This window comes from Trifolium pratense, linkage group LG6 (assembly GCF_020283565.1).
Source record: "Trifolium pratense cultivar HEN17-A07 linkage group LG6, ARS_RC_1.1, whole genome shotgun sequence".
NCBI lineage: Eukaryota > Viridiplantae > Streptophyta > Magnoliopsida > Fabales > Fabaceae > Trifolium > Trifolium pratense.
In genome coordinates this window covers 19,348,106-19,370,083 of record NC_060064.1, presented here as the reverse complement: position 1 = coordinate 19,370,083, position 21,978 = coordinate 19,348,106, and the positions used below count along the sequence as shown (strand labels likewise).

Below are 21,978 nucleotides of genomic sequence, written 5' to 3'. Positions count from 1 at the left end.
TTATCACCATTGATGGGAAAAGAAGCAGATGAAGGTAACGAAAAAAAATTTGCCGTAAAAAGTTGTATTGAATCAAAAGTTTGTAAAAAAGATGTAGAATTTGTTAAAATATTTTTTTGCAAAAAAACATATTTGATAGAAGAAGAAGAAGAAGAAGAAGAAGAAGAAGAAGAACTGGTATAATGATGATGAAAGTAAAAAATCTTGGAGAGTTTGAAAAAGTCTCAAGTCTTTTGGTGAGATTCTTGAACAAGTGAACAAAGAAAAGAAGAAGGAGTGCAGTGATGATGAACTATGAAAAAATAAAGAAAAAAAAATTTGATACAGTGATGATGAAAATAAAAAGTGGTGAGATTGTTGAAAAAGTCTATCAAGTGTATTTTCAATTAAAAAGTCTCTCAAAATCCATTCCATAGAAGAATCCATCAAAATCGGTAGACTTTTGAATACCAGTAGACATTTTAAAAGTAGTACCAAATCTCAATTGAATACCAACAGATTTTATTGCCCTGAAAAAAAAAATCATGTTTGTCTTAATTGAATACCACAAGATTTATTTAACTTTTGTAAAAGTCTTGATTGAATACCTCAAGATTTTTTTGTCATAAAAAAGTCTTTTAAAATCCCATGAAATCTCAATCCAATACACCCTCCTTAATTTGCCTTAAGAATTTACAAGTGGGCATGAGATAATCACAAGACAACCATAACAATATTTGTGTCCTAATCAATAAGACCGAGTCTAAAATAATTTTAAAATGTAACACTATTAAGATAATTTAATAAGTGTTACTACTATAATATGACAAATTATACAAACGTATTTTAGACTCAAATTTCGAGAAAGTATTTATATATAAAATATTGTACAATTCTCAATTTTAATTAACATCGAATATGAAATTAAAATCAAACGAATATTCTCGAATAGAATTTATAAAATTACCCTGGGCAGACTCATAATTTTATTCCAAAAGTAAGTAAAATATCAAGTGTTACTACTATAATTTTAAATTCTTAATGACACGTAAATAGTCATAATGGGTATAATTAAAGTGTCATAAAAAATGAATCTGGGTATGCTCCATTTAGGTAGTAGTCCATTTAACCCAATACTTTCTACCGATGAATGACACGTGTTAATTAAATAATTCAATAGTTGTGATTTCAAAATCCTCAATTTATGGAAGACACAGAGGGTGCGTTTGATTCGTAAAACAGAAAGGACTGGACAGAACAGTACAGGACAAAACAAGATAATACGGGACAGGACAAACCTGTACCGGAAATATATAGGACGATAATATTTTTATATTCGAAAATAAAATGAGTATTTTCGTATTTTTTATACAAAAAATCTTGTTTTTTTCCGGTCCCTTGTTACCTAGTTTGTCCAGTCCCATGATCAATTTCAAATCAAACAGAGTACAACAAAAGTTGTCCTGTCCAGTCCTCTGTTTTTTTGCAAATCAAACGCACCCAGAAACACATACGGTTTGTTGTTCACATCTCACCTCTTTGCCGTCTCACCGCCGTATGGCCGTTCGGCTGTTCCACTTTACCGCCGTATGTTGCATTATATTATTTTGACAATAGAATAGAGTTAATTTCAACTCAAATCAGAGGTTTCAGAGATTAAAAAATTGTATAAAAGAGAGTTATTATTATAGGAGTTGGTGTTGCTGCAGTTTAGTATATGAATTTTTTACTTCAAATAACCAATTGCTCTTCAACAGAGTTGGTAAAATCATGAGCAATACTTCCCTGTCACTCTGAAACCAATTGCTGAATAAAACTAAGATGAGTTTGGAAAATAATAACATGTTTTCGAGAGGATTTCACGGCGGCGGGAAGAGCTCTATCATCGGACGGAAAGCGAGAGCGGCGCCATCGTCGGAAGGACAAAGAGGCCATGACATGAAAGAAGAAGATGGAACACACAGGAGAAAGAAGAAGACGACTGTGTTTGTTTCTTTTATTTTAGAAAACAAATAGATTGCAATACGATATAACAGGTATAACATAAACAGATGATCGAATCACCGAACAGTTTAACAAGCAATAGCGATTTTATATCGATTCATTAGAATGTTGATTAAGTCAAATTAGGGTTCATGTGATTCAACAATAGCCATAATATTTATCTAACGGCTCTGATACCAATTGAAAGAATTTAAATATAATGACCTTAGATCAATAGATACAAGTTATAGCATATTGTAATATTAGAGAATATATATGGGAACAGTTTACCTGGAATGACAGCGGATCATCCATCCAATCAAACCTAGAGAAGTCATCTATGAAAGTGATGAATTACCTATATCCACCCATAGCAACAGGTGTTATAGGCCCGCATATGTCAGTGTGAATCAATTGCAAGACGTCATCACATTGCAGTTAGCTTTCCTTTCAGACAATCGACACAAGTTTAAAAATCAGAGAAATCAAGATAAGGAAGAATATTGTCTCTAATTAGCCTTTCAATATGAGGTCTAGAAATGTGACCTAAACGCTCATGCCATAACATTGATGAATTCTCACCTTTCATAACACGTTTAGAACCAATAACAGAATTAACAGACAATTCGTCTGTATCCAACATATATAACCCATCTCGTAAAATTCCAGAACAGACAACGGTAGATTTAAAATAAACAACGAGTTTTCCATTTTCAAAATTAAAAGTGTAGCCAGATTTGTCCAATGCTGAAACTGAAATCAAATTCCTTCTCATGGAAGGTACATAAACTGCATCTTTCAAAATTAAAGTATGACCAGAAGGTAAAAGCAAAGAAACAACTCCTATCTCTAAAACAGGTACTCCAGCTCCATCGCCCACGATGACCTTTGCCTCAACATCACTTGGTTTCCTCAGGCTTTGAAACCCCTGCAAAGAATTCACAACATGAATAGTTGCACCTGAGTCTAGCCACCAAGTATCAGAAGGTACATCTACTATGTTGAATTCAAAACAAGCTAGAGCTAGGAGTTTACCTTGTTTTTCGAGTTTCCTTTTCAGAAAGTCCGTATATATTTTTAATCGAAAATTAGAAATTTTATTAGGTCTCGTATATATTTGATGGTCCCGTATATATTTTTATTATTATTAGAAAATTAGAAATTTTTGGTATCCTTAACTAGTGTCCCGGGGGCACTGGTTAGCATGACCCATTATTTTATTATTATTAATAGTTAGTAGTACACTTGGTAGTAATATTATTTATTTTATTTTTGATGAAAAATATTGTTTTGTTTCTTTTTTTTAATATAGTTATTGTTTTGTTTCTTTTTTAATATTATTTATTTTATTTTTGATGAAAAAAAGAAGCTTGAGTAGCTCATAGATAGACAAGTAAGTCATTGGTGCTAAATTGATTTCGTAGTAATATTAGAATCACATATAAGTATGAGTAGGGATGTCAATTTACATCCGTCAGAGCGGATATCCGCAAGGATTGCCCCGTTTTTAATTACTTCTTGATTTGAATTTTGGAAGATGAAGATTTATCTTTCTAGGTTTTGAATGATGAAGATACGGATGAAGTTGAACTTTGATTTTCTAGGTTTTCAATCTGTTTTTTATTTTTAATTTATTTTTCTTATAAAAAATGAACATGTAATTAATTAGTCTACGTGGCTTTGATTAAATTAATCCAAAATGAAAAAAAAAACTTGAGTAGCTCCTAGACAAGCCATTGGTGCTAAATTGATTTCGTAGTCATATTAGAATCACGTATAAGTATGAGTAGGGATGTCAATTTGCACCCGTTTGGAGCTCTGAAAACAAGGATTTTTTTCCGTGGGGACGGGGATGGAAGCAAATATTCTCCCGCGGATACTTCGGGCGGGGATCGAGGAAGGCGCAACCGTCCTCGCGAATTCCCCGAATCTGTTCATTCAAACTGATTCGGGGGTCAGTTCTGGCATCAAGTGGTTCCAGACTTCCAGCCCCCTTCCGATCACAGTTGCTGGGGATCGAATCACATTCCTCCCTACCAAGTTCAGTATCAATCACCACTAAACCAACTAACGATTGATTATTCAACAAGAAAAAAATTTAGTCACTAAACTACTTCAAAATAATATTGGCATCCACGTACTTTGATTGATTACTTAATTCTTTCATAAGCATTGATATCGCAGATTCCTCTCCAATTTACCCCAACAGAATGCATGATCAATCTTTTTCTCAATAATAATCTTAATTTCTCTATACCTAATAAACATCTTATATTCATAAAAAAAAAATAAAAACATTCATAAAAAAAATAAAAATAATCATCTTATTATTTTCAATACTTTCTTCCCTTGTACTCTTTTGTTAAGCAAACACGGTGTTAGTCGAGGTATTTTTTTTCTTTTCTTGAGCAAGAAGATGAGCTTCAAGAACAAATACACCCACACTCAACTCGTTTCTTCATTCTCTTCACAATCTCTTTCCGTCGACCACCGCAAGCACTGTCGCACCAAATTACCGAAAAGCCCTCGAGAAAAAGCAATCTGAAACATGAGTAGAGGAAGCGGAGGTGGATACGATCGTCACATCACTATTTTCTCCCCCGAGGGCCGTCTCTTTCAAGTCGGTATGTAACTTGTATCACTAATTCACGTCTTTCAACGGTGTCGTTTAATTAGGTCAATTGTAGTTTAGTTCTTCTCAATTTTGTTTTTCTTCTTCTAATTTTGTTTAATTAAATTAAATTTACTTAGGTATTGGTTTATCGAGCTAGGTTTGTCATTGTTTTTATCTGTTTATTTCAATTTTTTGGATTGCGCTTGATAAATTTAATTTATTTTTTATTTTTGAAACTGCCTAGTTAGTAGTTAGGAATTAGTATTGTTACATTTTTGTTGTGGGTGAGAATCGAACCCCTGATGTTAATCTGTGTTGTTAAAGCCGAATTTAAACAAATTGTTATAAGATACGCTATTTCGTATAGGATTTCGCTTGTTTTGATTGAGTGTGTAGTTTGTTAGGCTGTATTGTTCTGAGTTAGGGTTTTTGAATGTGTTCAACAGAGTATGCTTTCAAGGCTGTTAAGTCTGCTGGTAATACCTCGATTGGCGTAAGAGGAAAAGATTCGGTTTGTGTGGTTACTCAGAAAAAGGTTCCGGTGAGTAGAATAATTTGACTGTTAGGTTTTTTCTTTTAATGGTATGAGTATTTTAGCTGACCCGTCAGGTGGTAATGTTGAATGTAGGACAAGCTGTTGGACCAGACAAGTGTTACACATCTCTTTCCCATCACAAAGTATCTTGGTTTACTTGCCACCGGCATCACGGGTATGTTCATCATTGCATCTATATCTTTGTTTTAGATTTGTGAAATTGATTCAACACATTTTTCGGTCCTGTCACCCTGTGTATGTATGTTCTTTACTGCAACTGTTCATCATTACTTTGTTCTAGATTTGTGAAATTGATTTAACACATTTATATTAAAATCAGAAATTTGTAAGTACTCACTTTCTCTCATTCATCATTCTTTTATATTAATTTAATTTATTTAATTAAGATCATAATGGTGAGTTAGATGATGAAAATTTGTGCCACATCAGATAAAATGACACATCCGATGCCATCGTTTGTGTAACACTAGATGATGCCAACGACCAAAAATAATGTAATCTGACTTTGTAGGGAGGAAAACTAAAAGACAAATTTATAGTAATAAAAACCCAAATTCACTGTATTTGCAGAGACCAAATATATATTTAAACCTTTCGTCAAAAAAAAAAAAAAAAATTTAAACCTATTGATATTCTTACTGCAGAGAATGCATATCTTTTGAACTATGATGTGATAAAATGTATTTGATTTCAACCACAGACAATGATAATGTTGATTTCCTGTGGGTTGACACGTTCATACATATATTTTGAACTAAAATATTTCTATTTCCCACTCCTTTTCAGCTGATGCCAGGACACTAGTTCAACAAGCAAGAAATGAAGCAGCTGAGTATCGCTTTAGATATGGATATGAGATGCCTGTGGATGTGCTGTCTAAATGGTAGGTGGTTCAGCTTTTAACATTATGCATACATGTGCTGCTATATTACTAGACTCTAGCTGCTTATGGCTCTCTTTCATGTCTTCCTTTAAAACTCATTATCTTAGAAAAAAGAGCAGAAGAATGAGTAGAAAATAAATAATTATTGCGAGATATCCTTGATACTATCATTATACAAAGGATTGAATAGTGAATACTAACCCTTAATTATAGGTCTATAAGACTTCTAACCCTAAATAAAAAGGAAAATCAAGAAACAAATAATGATAATAACTAGCAATATGGAATCTAATTCTAGAAGATAATTTAAAAAATTTAAGATTAGAAATTGATACTAGGAGATAAACTAACATAATAACAAATATATTATGAGATATTTCATATGTTCTAAATAGTTTTACAATTTGTTTATAATTTTTTTTTGTATCTGAAGTTTGTAACCTTATATGTTGACAGGATTGCAGACAAATCACAAGTCTATACTCAACATGCTTCTATGAGACCACTTGGAGTAGGTATGTGTTTATTTTCCTTTGAAGTGTTCACTGATGAACAACTTACACCTTGTTTGAAGGTTAAATACTTAATTTTATATGATATTAACTCAATTACTTATTGTCATTATTGATGTCATTTTCTCATTCTGTGATTTTAATCTATTGCGGTGCAAAGTTTCTATGGTATTGGGTATTGATGACGAATATGGGCCCCAACTTTACAAATGTGACCCTGCTGGTCATTACTTTGGTCACAAGGTACGTAGAAGATCATTTCTTACTTTGATTTTAGATTATTTGAGTTGTTTAATAGGAGAAGATGCAAAACTTGTTCGTAGTAATTTCAATTCCATAAATGTTTCTGATTTTTTATTCTTTATTAAATTCGGCTCTTCTAAAATGAGCACTTATTTAAGAGGGTAAAGTATTTCTTTATGAAAAAATTGACTGTTGTAATTTAAACACAGCCATTATTTGTTGTGATGTCAATGATTGATGTTTTTAATCAACAGTTGAGATTCACTCTCACTTTAAAGGAGCTTGGTTCTTCATCGATCTATTTCAATATTTTATGTATCGAAAGCTATCAAGTATAGACTGTAGTTATAAATTAATAGAGGAGGGGATTGACAAAAACTAAAGCAAGATGTTCTTTGTGAAAGTTGTGTATGAATCTATTCTTCTTTTATTCTATTATTATAAAGCACCCTAAAATTCTTCTTGGTGCTTACTAACATGATTATCGATGAGAAAGTAAGGAATTAAGTTATCATCCTAAAATACTATCTATATGTATAATTGTTATGACAATTGACAACAACGCTCTACCTCTATGTATCTAGACCGAGAAGAAGGGATTTTATTAGGTAATAGTGGTGAAAAGGGACTACGTAAATGAAGAGAGGAAATATTGTTTATCTTTTATTAGAAAGGAATGTTGCTATTAGAGATTGTATAGTGCCCGGTGGTAGACGATGGATACAGTTAGGCAATCTAATATCTTGTCATTTTAAAATTATTTTAGTAGCCTTGGACTTATCATAAGTAGGTGATAAATTTGATTTAATAATTATCATCATAACATGGATACCAAGTTTTGGTGTAGCCAGTTTTTCATCCAATTTGTCCTTTATTTTTACTATTTTATCTATACCTTTATATAAAAGCGATACTAAGTTTTGGTATAGTAATTTTTTCTTTCAACTTTATGGTTCATTTAAAGTATTTTATTTATACTTTTGTCTTTTTTTACCCAATCAAACAACTGAGCTTTTTTACAAGTAACTGCATAAATTTTTTAACTTCCGTTTATTTTTTTTTTGAAAAATTGTAACTTCCAGTATTTACCACTTAGAACTTGAAAGAAGGACATCAACAATGTTAGATGGTTAGTCATAATCATAGTTTTTGGAGAGAGGAGAAAAAATAATAACAGGGAAAGGAAAAAAAACAAGGGAAAAGAAGAGAGGAAGAGAATAAGATCTCTTTAGTGGGATTTAACTCCTAGTTTTATCGACAGGCTTTTACTGAAATTGATTAGGTCTTCCTATCTATAGATTTGATTGATTCTTTATTCAGTGGGTTTTGGTTTTGCCTATCCAATTTCTATTCTTCTCTTTTATAATTAATTTTTGGTGTGTTGCAGATGATAGGTAATGTTTGAGTGCCAACATAGTTGGGTTTCTTGCATTACAATGATGCTTCTGCATGCCATTTTTCCATTAAAAAACATGTTGTTTTCTTACTTTCTTTATCACTTTACGTGCCAATGATCGATTACCAATTACCATAACTATATGCACTTGCACTCAGAACTTGTCTATTTTTCTAAAATTCTATTATGTACTTAGGCCGCAAGTGCCGGATTGAAAGACCAAGAGGCCATCAATTTCTTGGAAAAGAGGATGAAGAATGACCCTTCGTTTACCTATGCGGAGACAGTTCAGGTAATATTTTTGCTTTGTTCAATTTTTCCCCACTCCCATTTTGCAAGCCAAATTTTGTTTGAAAGGTTAAATTGATAAACAGTACTGTTATGTTACTCTATTGCCTCGCTTGAGAGATTTACTGTCTTTCACTCAACTTTATTTTTGGTCTAAAAGGGGAGTCTACTATGTTATTGGATTATATGAATACTCCATATTTTTTTGTTGGTTACTACTTATTCCCGCTTGTTGGTTACTACTTATTCCCGCCGCTGCTAATCAAGTATCCTATAATAGGCTTTTCCTTGTTTGGTCTAGACTTATCTGCAGATATGTACTATAGTAACAAAGTGAAAGATAGCCAGTTAGTTACAGTTATTCAATGCGGTGGTTACTTATAGTTAGAGTCTTTATCTATAGGAGAGATTCTACTCTTTGTAAAGTTCTGATTACAAATTTATAGTTTCATATTAGTTTTCTTTTTACTCTTCACCATATTCAAAATATGGTACCTAGAGTCTGATTTGGTTTCAAAAGGCCTCATATATTTTTTATCTCCACTTCCTCTTTCACCACATTCTATAGTGACAAGTGCTGCAATTCATGTTCTGCTTCTTGATTTGGGATCACTGATGGATTCTTCTACTACAGTAACACCCTTGCTGGAAGCTTTGGTTACACTCTCACACACTATTTCATTAACAATCAATTTCTTTATCATAATTTCTTCCTTTTCTGGAAACTCTTATAAATTTTCTCGATAACTATTTACTATGCTATTATAATATATTCTACCATTATGATTATTAATCTGCATTACAATTATTTGAAAAAAATATTGGATGTATGTGGATGGTGAAGATTGGCCATATTTAGTAAAAGGCGAGAAGTTGGCAAAAATACTGAAATGTGATATTTATTGTATTTCTGAGTGCTAAATCTGTCAGATAATGTAGTAAAACCAAACCTCCGATATTCATTGGATCTTTCAGGGTTTTGCTAAAAGCAATATTGTCATTGAAGACAGTACAAACTTATTGTAAATATATATTGTTTATAAATTTTGTTAAACAGTCATCTGAATACGCTTTTAAGGTTCTAACTCTACGATTTCCATGCTTTTTTTATTCAGACTGCCATTTCTGCCTTGCAATCAGTTCTTCAAGAGGATTTTAAGGCCACTGAGATTGAGGTAAAATTTAGTAAAACCTTTTTTTTTTTTCCCCTATTAAGGATTTCATTCTTGTTTCCTAAGGTGCCAAAACATTACCTTGCCTTTAATTTTGAAGATTATATGTAACTGTACTCGTATTGTTGTCATCTAACAATTAGGCCTGGAGTTTTGTCTTCCTGTCCAGTATTTTCCATTTAAAACCCTCTTTTCAGCATTATATAATAATATATCGTTATCTTTTCTCGCTTTTCTTTTCATGTCACTCAACTCAGGCTAGAATAGTTATTTTACTATCATGAATCCATTAGTTGACTCTTAATATGACGAATATATAACAGTCTTTTATCTGATTTCTGTTCCTGTCATATTTCCAGTTTTATAGCTCATGTTTATGTGAGTGATTAATAACCAAAACATATATTGATAATCAATAGGTTCTTGGAGCTTTGCATTGTAATATTGGTTGTTCCAGAATATTATTTCGCGATTTTTTGAAACTTCGTGTTTCCTGTGATATAGATCAGATTGATGGCATTTTTGTTCTAAATTTATTGGTTAAGGAATTAATTTTTCTTATTCTTGCTATCCAACAAATACTTTCTCATAATGATTTGATGCAAATGGTGGTATTTTGCGTTTTCTAGGTTGGAGTTGTGCAGATGGATAATCCAGAATTTAGAGTTCTGTCCACCGAGGAAGTTGATGAACACTTGACTTCAATAAGCGAGCGTGATTGAGTTCTCCAGACTTTTTCAGTTTAGATTAATCAATTACCTGTTGTGTGGGATCATTCAATTGATTTTGTTATGATATTTGAATGTATCTAGTTGCCAAAAGATGACGTTGAAGATTATATTTGCTATTATTACAAGTTGGAGCTTAACCATTGTATGATTCATATGTTGGCAATTACACTCTGCTTGAGTTGAACACAGACAAGGGTCCGCTAAATCGGAGAAAAATCGCTTTGAACCGGTGAGAACCGGGAAAACTGGTGAACCGGAAAAACCGGCCGGTTCTCTCCCATTTAAAAAAATAAACTGAAATTTCATTTTATTTTATTTTTACCATTCCTGTATTTTCGTACCTGTTTAGTGAAGATGAAGAAAGAAATCTTGAAAACTTTTTTTTTCTCTCCTTTTCCCCCAAATATTACTACCTATGACAGTCCTCCTATATTTTGATTTGTTCCTTCATTCTATTAGTTTTTGGACAAACTCTTAAGTAAATGAATTCCCACAATCAATCCTATTTTTTTTCAATGAAATGATAAAGACAAACTCTAGACACAGAAAAATGGAAGTTGAAAAAGTAAGAGAGATGGATGCGAAGGTTGAGTTTTTCTTCTCGCACTCTCATAGGACATGCGCATCCCCTGATATTCTCAATTTATCCCTCTTGCTACTTAAGATATCAGTTTGTAAAATTGCAAAAATTAAAAAACCACAATTGACATTCTAGGATGCGAACTAGTTCATCGTATAAAAATCAACTTTTTTTATCCCCTTCATCTTATGAGGTGGTAATACCATGAATTATATTGATAGATTGCATATAGATATATAGTAAAACTATTAGAATTATATATTTTTTTAAATATCTCTACGTATATTGTTAGACTTTTTTTTGGTAAGCAAAGGGGCCTAAGCCCAGTATATTATTAGACTTTATTATTATGAAAGATTACTCCTAATTATATGAGAATCATTAGGAGTAATTAGGAGTAATCATATGATACAATTGTTGTATATATATGTGAATGGTCAAAGCAATAACAGGCACTACAAATAATTCTTACAAGCTATTACAACTCATATAATTATGAGTAATACACCCTGTCTCTAATTATTAGATTCTGTTTGACAAAAATATACTATTCATTTATCTTATTTTGAATGTAATTTATTAATAATATATAAATGTAAATATTGTTTAATTTGTTTTGATGAGTATTTTCAAAATATTAAATTTTTATAATTTTTACTAATAGACAATTAAATATATTAGTGATCAAAAGAACTAATTTTTACTTGAATGCAGCAATAGGCTTTCCATGATGGAATCCAATACCTTGCTCTTTTGCACTCTTAAACGAACTTTAAGGCCAATTTCTTCATCTCTTTTGGCATAAAAGGTAGTGAAAATGCAGATTAGTTCTTCATATTAGGAACAAATATATTTTGGAGTAGAAAGTCTAAATAGCAACAAAAAGTTTAAGATAATATATAACAGATTTATCAATGGCATATATCATTGAACTCATATGATTAAGCTTACGAATAGAGGGAATTTATAATTAAATGCATAGTCTTCCAAATAAAGAAATTAAAGTAATCAAATACAAGCATCGAGGGAATTTATAAGTAAATGTGTAGTCTTCCAATAAAGAAATTAAAGCAATCAAATACAAGCATCGAGGGAATTTATAATTAAATGCATAGTCTTCCAATAAAGAACCCATTTAGCGAAAGTTTTATAAATCCTAAAACAAGGAACCCACTTTGAAAGATTAACCTAAAACAATAAATCCTAATATCCTAAGGAAAGAAAATAGAATTGAAAGAAGAATAGCTAAGAATTGAAATCAAAAACCCAGGTGAGAAACATTGAAATTAAGAAACTTGGAAGATTCTGCTCCTGGAATTGTTTCAAGTTATCTTCAGCTTGTTTCCTCACAGCACCATCCACTGCTTGGGCATTTAATAGGATCTGTGTAACTTCCATTGCCATCTGAAACTATAATATACAGAACACGTAGCATAAGTAAAGGCATGAAAACTAAAGAATAGTAAAAAACTAGCAACAAAAACTTGTTAGATGTGTAATAAAGCTACTGGGAACTTAACAACAAACTATAACTAAACCACATAACAATATATAAATTAAATCAGCAAAACGGGTAAAACTCAATAACAATACGCATGTTCTCAATATCATGTTAAGAATGGGTAATACGAGGGACAAAGAACTAGGAAAAAATATAAAATAACATGTTGAAAGCATAAAGGATTGAGAACAAAACACCAAAGTGATTCTGGACATTAAACAAAGGGATTTCACAGTAAGAGATAAGTTAAACGAGTTGCATATAAACTCAGCCATTTCAATAGGCATGATGATTTGACCAAGACCACCCATAAACCCTAATCTGACCACCATAAGCCCAATACTACTTTATAACAATAAAATAGGTATAAGCATAAGCTAAGGGCCCGTTTGGTGCACAGGATAAGAGACAGGATATGATAACTATATCATATCCTGTCTCAATCCAGTGTTTGGTGACACAACAGGATATGATAAGTTAATCCTGAAGCTTATCCTATCCTGTTTCTCTAGTTAAAATCCTTATCCTGAATTTGAGCTGGGTTACCAGCAGGATAGGATAAGAAAAAAAAAATCGTTGATTTATTCTATAAAATATATTTTAAAATAAAAAACTGAAAATAAATAAAATAATTTGATAGTAAATTAATAATAAAATAATTAATTTTTAAATATATATGTGATTTTCTCATAAGGGTAATTTTGTAATTTATATAATCTAAAAAATCAAAATTCTCCTAAAATTACAATATTTTAAATTAAAATAATTATTAAAAAATTGCAAAATAAAAATATTAATTTAAATTTAATAACAACTTAAATATAATTCTTTTGCCATGGTAGTTTTATTATTTACATATATCATATATTTATTTAGCTTATCTAACATGTATAATTGAGTTATTTATTTGATCATGATTCATATAAAAAACTTAATTTGTTTATTTTCTCATGATTTGTATTTAAAATTTAAAGTTATTTGATTACTTTTTCTTTTTGTACAATTACTTATTTATATTTTTATTTATAAAATTCAAAGTATTACAATATAATTTTTAACAAATAACAATTGTTTTATGAGGGTAATTTTGTCATTTAAATATGTTATGTATCTTATCATATTGGTATGAACAAATATGTATTAAAAATATGATATAATAGTTATCATGTTTGTTATCCCGTGTGCACCAAACACAGGATAGGATAACTGATGATAACTGTTATCCTGCTAATATCCTATCCTATCACTATCCTGTTGTATATCCTATCCTGTCACTATCCTATCCTGCGCACCAAACGGGCCCTAATAGTATATGAAATTAGTAATGAGACTGCAAATAATAAACAAATAAGAAACAATCAATAAACCGGATAATCAAAATAGAGTACAAAAATACATTTAACCTACTTATGGAATGTCATAGGGCACTAATAGATCGTAAAATACAATACGATTAGGTTAAAATCAATTTTCTACATTTCATCAGCAACCAAACAAACACATAGTGAGCATCAGCAATAGTGAGCATCAGCAATCAGAAATACAAAACGAACTGATTCTAATAAAAAACAAAGAAATAAAATTAATCTACGGAAGTATAAATATCAAGCATTGATAACAAACTCGGATCAAACAAATCCTCGTAATGTTACCTTGATATAATGGTGGAATACATTATAATTTATAGAGTCAATAACAATGAATATATTTTGGGTCAATATATCACTCCGGCATATCAAATATAGGGTATCTAGTCTAAGTCATCGAGGCAACATTTAACCACGATGCTCATAATTCAGCCGATAGAAAATCTTTTGAGAAAGCTATCGCACTTTGCAAAGTATGAAGTATGGGTCTAATTCAAAGTATTGATGTCAAACAGGGTCTTTCGGCAAAAGATCGAATCTTTCTAGAAAATCGAGAAAAAATGGATACCTTTTTTCAAGCAAAATCATGTTAATTATGTCATTTTTCTCTTCCACCTCAGATCTAATTCTCGAGCAACCTCTTCAAAAACAACACAGATTAGTGCATGTTGAATTTCAAAATTGAAATGAATCGAAAATGGATACTAAAAATAGTTACTTGCCTTCAGGTGTAGATTGCACTATCACCGAGCAACCATTTAACCATTTCAAAATTTATTTCGTCAGCAACAATGGGATATAGAGATCATCAAGCCAACAATTAACCAAATTTATAATGCCAATATTAATTGGATTTAAGGTCATCCAGAGAACATATAACTGAATTTATATAGCAAATAATAATAGGACTTATGGATCATCGAGACAACATTTAATAAGGGTCAGCGAGACAACATTAACCGAATTTATATAACCAATAAGAATTGAACTTAAAGGTCATAGAGGAATAAGGGTCATCGTATATAGCCAATAAGAATTAGACTTAAGAGTCATCAAAGAAACATTTAATTAAACCCTATTTAGGCAACATATAATTGAAACTATGTAGCCAATAGGATTTAGACTTAAGGGTCTTCAATGGAACATTTAACCATATGAGAGGCGGAGAGAGGCAGAGTCAATAGAAATTTGAATTTAAGCATAATCAAGGCAGCATATTACCATCTTAAAATAATTTATGGAGTCAATAACAATAAATATATTTTGGGTCAATATATCACTCCGGCATATCAAATATAGGGTTCTGTCTAAATATTATATATACTCCTTTGTGAAAATTTAAAATGTGCAATTATATGTATGAAATAAACTATTGTCCAAAATAATTTTGAAATTTAGAACTCTTTAATCTCTAATTTCTTGCTAATTAACTCCATTTAAAATTAAAAACTATTTTGGGAGTATTTAAAATCAAATTATTTTGAGAATTCTATTATGGACAATTGTGTATTTACTCTATTAGTTAAATTCTTCAATTCATATTATTTTAGCATAACGATCCAAATATTTAAAGTTGAACAATTCTTTTGCGACAAATATAAATTTAGACCCTTGTTCTTAACTTTCTGACAAATATTATAAACTTTCTAATTATGTTAATTAAGTGTCTTGTCGCAATTAAATATTTGGATCAAGTTAGTATTAAACTATATATTTTATTTTATTCAATGATGCAATCTTGCATTTTTTATGCTAAAATTTTAAGTATGAATTAAAATTTATACGCCTCATTGTTGTTTATCACTTAAATATCATCAAAACAAGTTTATTTGAAATTGAGGCTATTTTAAAACTATTATCATCCTTGCAGCCAAATATTTAAGTAAATTATTTTGATTTATAATTAGAGTCTCATATATTTTTTAATGGCTTATTCTTTATGCATGGATATTCTGAGATGATGTTATCAAATGATATTCTCGCCAAATCATCAAAGGCCAATGACTCTAAAGACGAATGTCACACTTTATGAGGTTAGTCACAATTTTATCAAATTCTTTAACCTCTTGTGACCCACTACTGGTTATTGCATATATGAAGAAATTTATTTCTTCTTCTCTTATTGTGCAATTATATAAATATAAAAGTGGAATCCTTTTCCAGGAAATTCTAAATAGAACTCTATAATGATTGTATATATATATATATATATATATATATATATATATATATATATATATATATATACAATCATTATAGAGTTCTATTTCTTCTTCTCTTATTGTGCAATTATATAAATATAAAAGTGGAATCCTTTTCCAGGAAATTCTAAATAGAACTCTATAATGATTGTATATATATATATATATATATATTTCTCACAATAAAACTCCATTTTCAATTTATATTTAAGTTATAGTGGGAGTATTTAAAACTTTACTCTAAGAGTTTTATTCTGGATAAAATACAAAACTATTTTACACACTTTTATTTTAAATAATAACTCTTCCTATCATACTCTTTCGTATATAAATTCTAAAGTCATATTTATGATGTGCTAATTTAAAATACTTTTAAGCATGTCTTTCTATTATTTTAATATGACTAATATTGAATAAAATTAAATAAATTGTTTATGCATGATATTATTTTATCATATTCTTTTAAGCATAAACATTAATGATTTGTATAATTGTAATCTCACCTATCGTGGATACAATTATGCAAAGTATACCGACAACAATCATACCCTATCGGTCTGTTGTTGTTAATATAATATTCGTTATTACTCAATGTACTTTAATTTTATATACTTATATTTCAAATACTCTGTCACTATTAAAATGTTGTGACATAAGAACCGTACATTGAAATGCTATAGTTCTTACTTACTATCCTTAATACCCTTGAATGATATTACAATAAGTAAGAAATTTCATTAAATATATTATAGCGCATGTAGCTACTATCTTAATTTTGCAATCCAATATTATCCTAATTTTAATTAATGAATTATTTAAACTTTATTTAAAAATAAAAATAAAAATTGGATTGTCATCTATCCCTAGATTTTGTTAAGTGGCGGACATAACCCTATCGGTGTGACGTCACTCAACACGATCTTCATGTGATAGAGAAATAGTTGAATATTTATTTAAAATATTTTCAAACTTTTAATTCAACTATCATTCTCTATCAAGTGGGAGAATCCTCACTATGTATTGTGTGACGTAATGGACATACCATATCGGTATGACATTGCTTAACATGATCATCCTTTCCTTGGTGTAAGAAAAATATCTAACCATTTTAAATACCATTCTTTGTCAAGTGAGGAAAATTCTACATGCAAATTAACTATAGCTAAGAAACAAATATATTTATTTGTTTCATAATTCTAGACATAAAACTACTGTAGAGACTTATATTGAGGATATTAATTATAGTCTTTTCTCATAAATTATTATATACTTCCATATCATTCTATATTTTTGTAAAAGCAATATGTCAAAATCTCAAATGCTTAACAACTCTATCAACAAAAATTCTATTTATTTTATGTCATTATTTTAAATGGTTTTAAATTGTACATTTGAGATATTCAACTTTTTTTTTCTATTTTCACTATATTTGACATATTTCAAACTATTGTTATTTTTCAACAGTTATGGAAGTTAATGACTATTTTCTCATATACCCTCAATAAATGTAAGTCTCGTGTATTTCCGCTGCGTGTAACCAAACTATTTCTCAAATGTGTATGTCTATAATTGTAGCATTTGAGTTTTTTGAGTGAGTTATTAAAACCTTTTATACCTTTTATATATACAGTCTCATATCCTATTTTATAATACTAGAGACTTAATCTCACTCATATGATGATAAACCTTTTATATATGATCATCATACTCTTTATATGATAGCTACTTTATATATAAAAATTCTTTTGAGAATTTTATTTGTTATAAGGAGATTTATATTATAAATTGTTAAGTGAAAATTAACAATCTCCTTAATTCTAAATGCAGAATATGTGGTTAACCGTGAAATCCAACACTTATAAAATCTTCCATTGAAAAGTTTTGTATATATTGGATTTTATATTATTATTGAGTTACCACTTGTGTTAGTAATTCTGCTATATTCATGTGCAAAATGTGGTTGAGGTTGTGACACTCTAGTATTGAAATAAAATAAAATTATATAACCATATATATATATAGAAAATTTTGCAATGTTGAGATTCGAACGACAAACATTATGCTAATAATAAGGTAATTTTCTCTAATAAGAAACCCACTTGGGTTGGTGCATTGGTATTGACTTGGGACCTGGGAGTGTGCTCCTCTTGAGGTCTGAGGTTCGATTCTCTCTGGCGCCAATTTGGGTGGCTAATTTAGCTTCTTCAAAAAAAAATTTCTCTAATAAGATATTATCAAAATTTGATTGTTGTTGCCAATAAGATTGGAACAACAAACCTTATGCTAATAATAAGGTAATATTATAAAAATTGAATTATTATTGTCATTGGGATTCGAACAATAGACCTTATGCTAAAAGTTCCGCACAAGGAAAAACTCTATAATAATAACACTTAAGATTTTTTTCTTAAGAATGCACAAGAGAGCTCTGTAAAAATAATGTATATTATAGAGATATATATTTAGGCCTCCACTTTTTTCATACACTCGGTTATTTTTCAGGTTGTAGTTATTTTTCGGTTATTATTTTCCTTTAACAGTTTTTTTCCTTATTAATTATGATGTTCTAATTGTTAAATATTGTTTATTTCAAACAAAAATTATTGATCTATACCATAATATAAAAAGGGAAATAGAAAATATAACTACCAATTTTAGTTGGATTTTCTTTTTTTACCAATTAGTTATTAACAAATTTTTTTTCAATATTTTATTTAAATTTAATATTAATATACAACTCAAATATTGAAGCTGATATTTTTATAAATTTAAATAATAATAATATTATGAAACTAAAATAAATTAAATTAAAATGATTAAAACAAATACTCCCTAAACAAAAAAAACCCTTCAAATTTTGGTCATAATTATAAGCAAAAGTTAACTACTTTTAAACTAATTAATACAATTATTCCTAATATACCCTTATTTAATTCTATTTTATTTTAAGCATTTATTTCACTTTTACACTTTTACACTTTTCAAAATGGGTAATATAGTAAACTTAACTTATGTTTTGCATTAAATCAAGAAAATTAACTATACTTAACTAAATTTCTTAAACACCACGTAAATAGTTTTTCTTGCATATATTTGTGTCCGAAAGGAGTATTATGCAATAAAAATCATAATTTTTATTTTGTTTATATTATAGAAGTATTTTTTAATAGTATATTTTATTTTTACTACAAATATAATCGATACATTTTTACCTTTATTATCAAAAAAATCATATTTAATTTTTTATAAAATTAAAATTTACGTTTTTCTTTCTTACAATATTGTTTACTAAAAAATGTACATTTTTTTTGTTAAGTCTGATATTAATGTCCGCTTTAAACTCTACTAAGTTAAGTCGGCCATAAACTAAAGATACATTTAAATTTGCAATTTTAATATATAACAATGTTTTTTAATTTCTTTTTCAATTCAATAAGTGATTTACACATAATTTTAGGTTTCATTTGAGTTTTTCCTTTGTGATTTTTTCGTTTGTCCCGCCTTAGTGCGAAGTTGTTTGTTATCCCGTCTTCGTACAGTGTTTATCCCGTCTTCGTACAGTGTTTATCCCGTCTTTGTACGGTGTTTGTTTTGTTTAAATTTGCAGATTTGTTTCGATCCAAATTCAGGGCAGATTCAATGATTTTAGAGTCGTCAACATTGCAGATCCGGAGGCATAACTATTCCAGACACTTGAAGTTTATTATATCAATTGTAGGCTTTGTCATTGAGCCGTTTTATGCTATTAACTCGGATGTTGTGAGTTTGTTCGTAGATTCATCCTTTTTAGTTTTTAGCGAATTTGAATATTAATGATTTTGATTGATGTACTTTGTCGATTTGAATGAATAAATAAAATGACAATATTTATAACATATAAGAGCCGAAATATGGTTGACACAGTTAAGAACCAGAATTAGGTTGTTTACCCAAAAACAAATCTTAATAAGCTTTTTCATTAAGCGGAAAGTAGCAATTACTCTCTTTAGGTCCGGAATAACCATTTTGGGGAAAGCATAATAGAGAAATGCTAACATGGGTACAAAGCCCAAATGAATTATTCTTAGGCACACTCACATAAGTGAATTTTTTTTAAAAAAGATATGATTAAAATTAGGGTCATGTTAACATATGCACCAAGGGCATATGTTAAGATTCTAAATATAGAAAATTGCATTTAATGTTAAAAATAAATTTAATGTTTAAAAAGTTAAATGCACAAATTTCAATATATTATTTCTACTTTTGCTTCCTTAACATGTGTCTTTAGTGCACATGTTAACATTTTTCTTAAAATTATATTAATTGATGTGACCATTTTATTTTTCTTTTAATTTTTTTTGTTAATGTTTGTGTGCCTAAATTTGTGCATAAATCAGCATAACAAACCATTGACAAGTAGCATAAAATTTAGTACCAGTCTAGTCGGTGGTCATTGACAAGTAGCATTAAATGAAATCAATTGATAGTTACCAAAATTACCAACCATTTCTTGTTTCAAATAATTTTATTTTATTTTTTATGAAATTATGTTTTTTTTTTTTTATAATCAAAATTGTATTAATAAGGAGTACAAGGAGTACTCAAATCCTTACAATACAAAGAGAATCCCTTAAATACTAAAGATACATATTAAGGGATTAACACACCAATCAGAATACAAGTAGGTGCAAGATCTACCCGAACGGCCTATGAATCAGAACCAAGAAATGAGTTTAATTTGGTCTACCAACAAAGTCAAATCAGCTATAACACCCCTAAAAATAATGTTGTTTCTTAAATTTCATGTACACCACGTTGTCGCAAGCCAAATCAAATGTTTAACTTTTGGCCCCCTTTTAGATTTCACAATGTCTCCAAAAAAATTGAGATGCTGCCATCTTTCAGCACAATGATGAAAAGCACAACCTATCTAACTGAAAATCTTTCTCCAAACTTGTTGCATAAAAGGACATTTGAAGAAACAATGTGGACAATCCTCTACTTCTTTGAAACAAAAAACACAAGATTACTTATGAAATTATGTAGTATGTGATGAAATAGTTTGTCATATGTTATTGTAAAAAGTAAAAACTCAAATTTTCAAATGGATTTGCATCATCTCATTTACTCTTTATTAACAATTTTTTCTCTTAATTCTCTATCACTCTATTAACGTTGGGGGTAAGCCCTAATCACAAAACACAAAAACAAATAAGGAAATTAATAGCCTCTATAGAAGACAACGAAACTTCAATAAAACAAGTTAGCAACTTTATTAATAAAAATGTTGCTAATTAGGGCCATGTTGCTTTATTGAAGTTTCGTTGAAACATTAAGAAAATAATAAAAATGAAGAGATTTTTTTTTTGGAAAAGAAAAAATGAAGAGATTTAATAAGACTAATATAGAGATATAGAGTATAAGGAGAGATATTCATAAGAGTAAATGAGATCAACCAATTTTTAGAAGGGTTCTGCTAACATGTGCCCTAAGGGCACATTTTAAGGTGTATTTAATTAACTAATATCTCATTTAATATACTTCAAAAATAGCAATAATCAACTTTATTAATTAAAAGATATAGTTCATTATATTTATTACCCATTTAAAAAAAATTGCATAGGCAAAATATGATACTTGCCAAATATGATAATTAACTATATTTTTTTTCTACAAATCTTTTTTTTTGTCAAACATTTTTTTTAAGTTGAAAACCAAATTAAATTATACTAGTAAGTATTATAAAATTCTAAAACATATTAGCAATTCAAAAGCTAAAATAGTACTAACAATCGTTACCATTATAACATAATACTATAATATTCGGTCTTGTTCATCGAGAAAAAACAAAAAACACAAGTTAGCATAAATCAAGTATTACTAGGAGTACATATAAACCTGATTGTTAACAAACAAAAACAAAAATTGGAATCATATAATTATGGTCATATAATCTGGCGCGTCATAATAAATCAAATTTGGCAGCATAT

The 21,978-nt window shown here is 29.4% G+C and overlaps 1 protein-coding gene across 1 annotated transcript; it reads left to right on the top strand.

Annotated features, from left to right (window-relative positions):
• The first annotated feature begins 4,320 nt into the window (after positions 1-4,320).
• On the top strand, positions 4,321-10,678 carry LOC123892746 (proteasome subunit alpha type-6-like). The gene is made up of 9 exons (XM_045942604.1): positions 4,321-4,586; positions 5,023-5,117; positions 5,205-5,286; positions 5,919-6,015; positions 6,472-6,530; positions 6,688-6,770; positions 8,363-8,458; positions 9,570-9,629; positions 10,256-10,678. Exons 1-9 carry the CDS (start codon positions 4,511-4,513, stop codon positions 10,346-10,348), a joined length of 741 nt encoding a protein of 246 aa, XP_045798560.1. The 5' UTR covers positions 4,321-4,510; the 3' UTR covers positions 10,349-10,678.
• Positions 10,679-21,978: the final 11,300 nt, after the last annotated feature.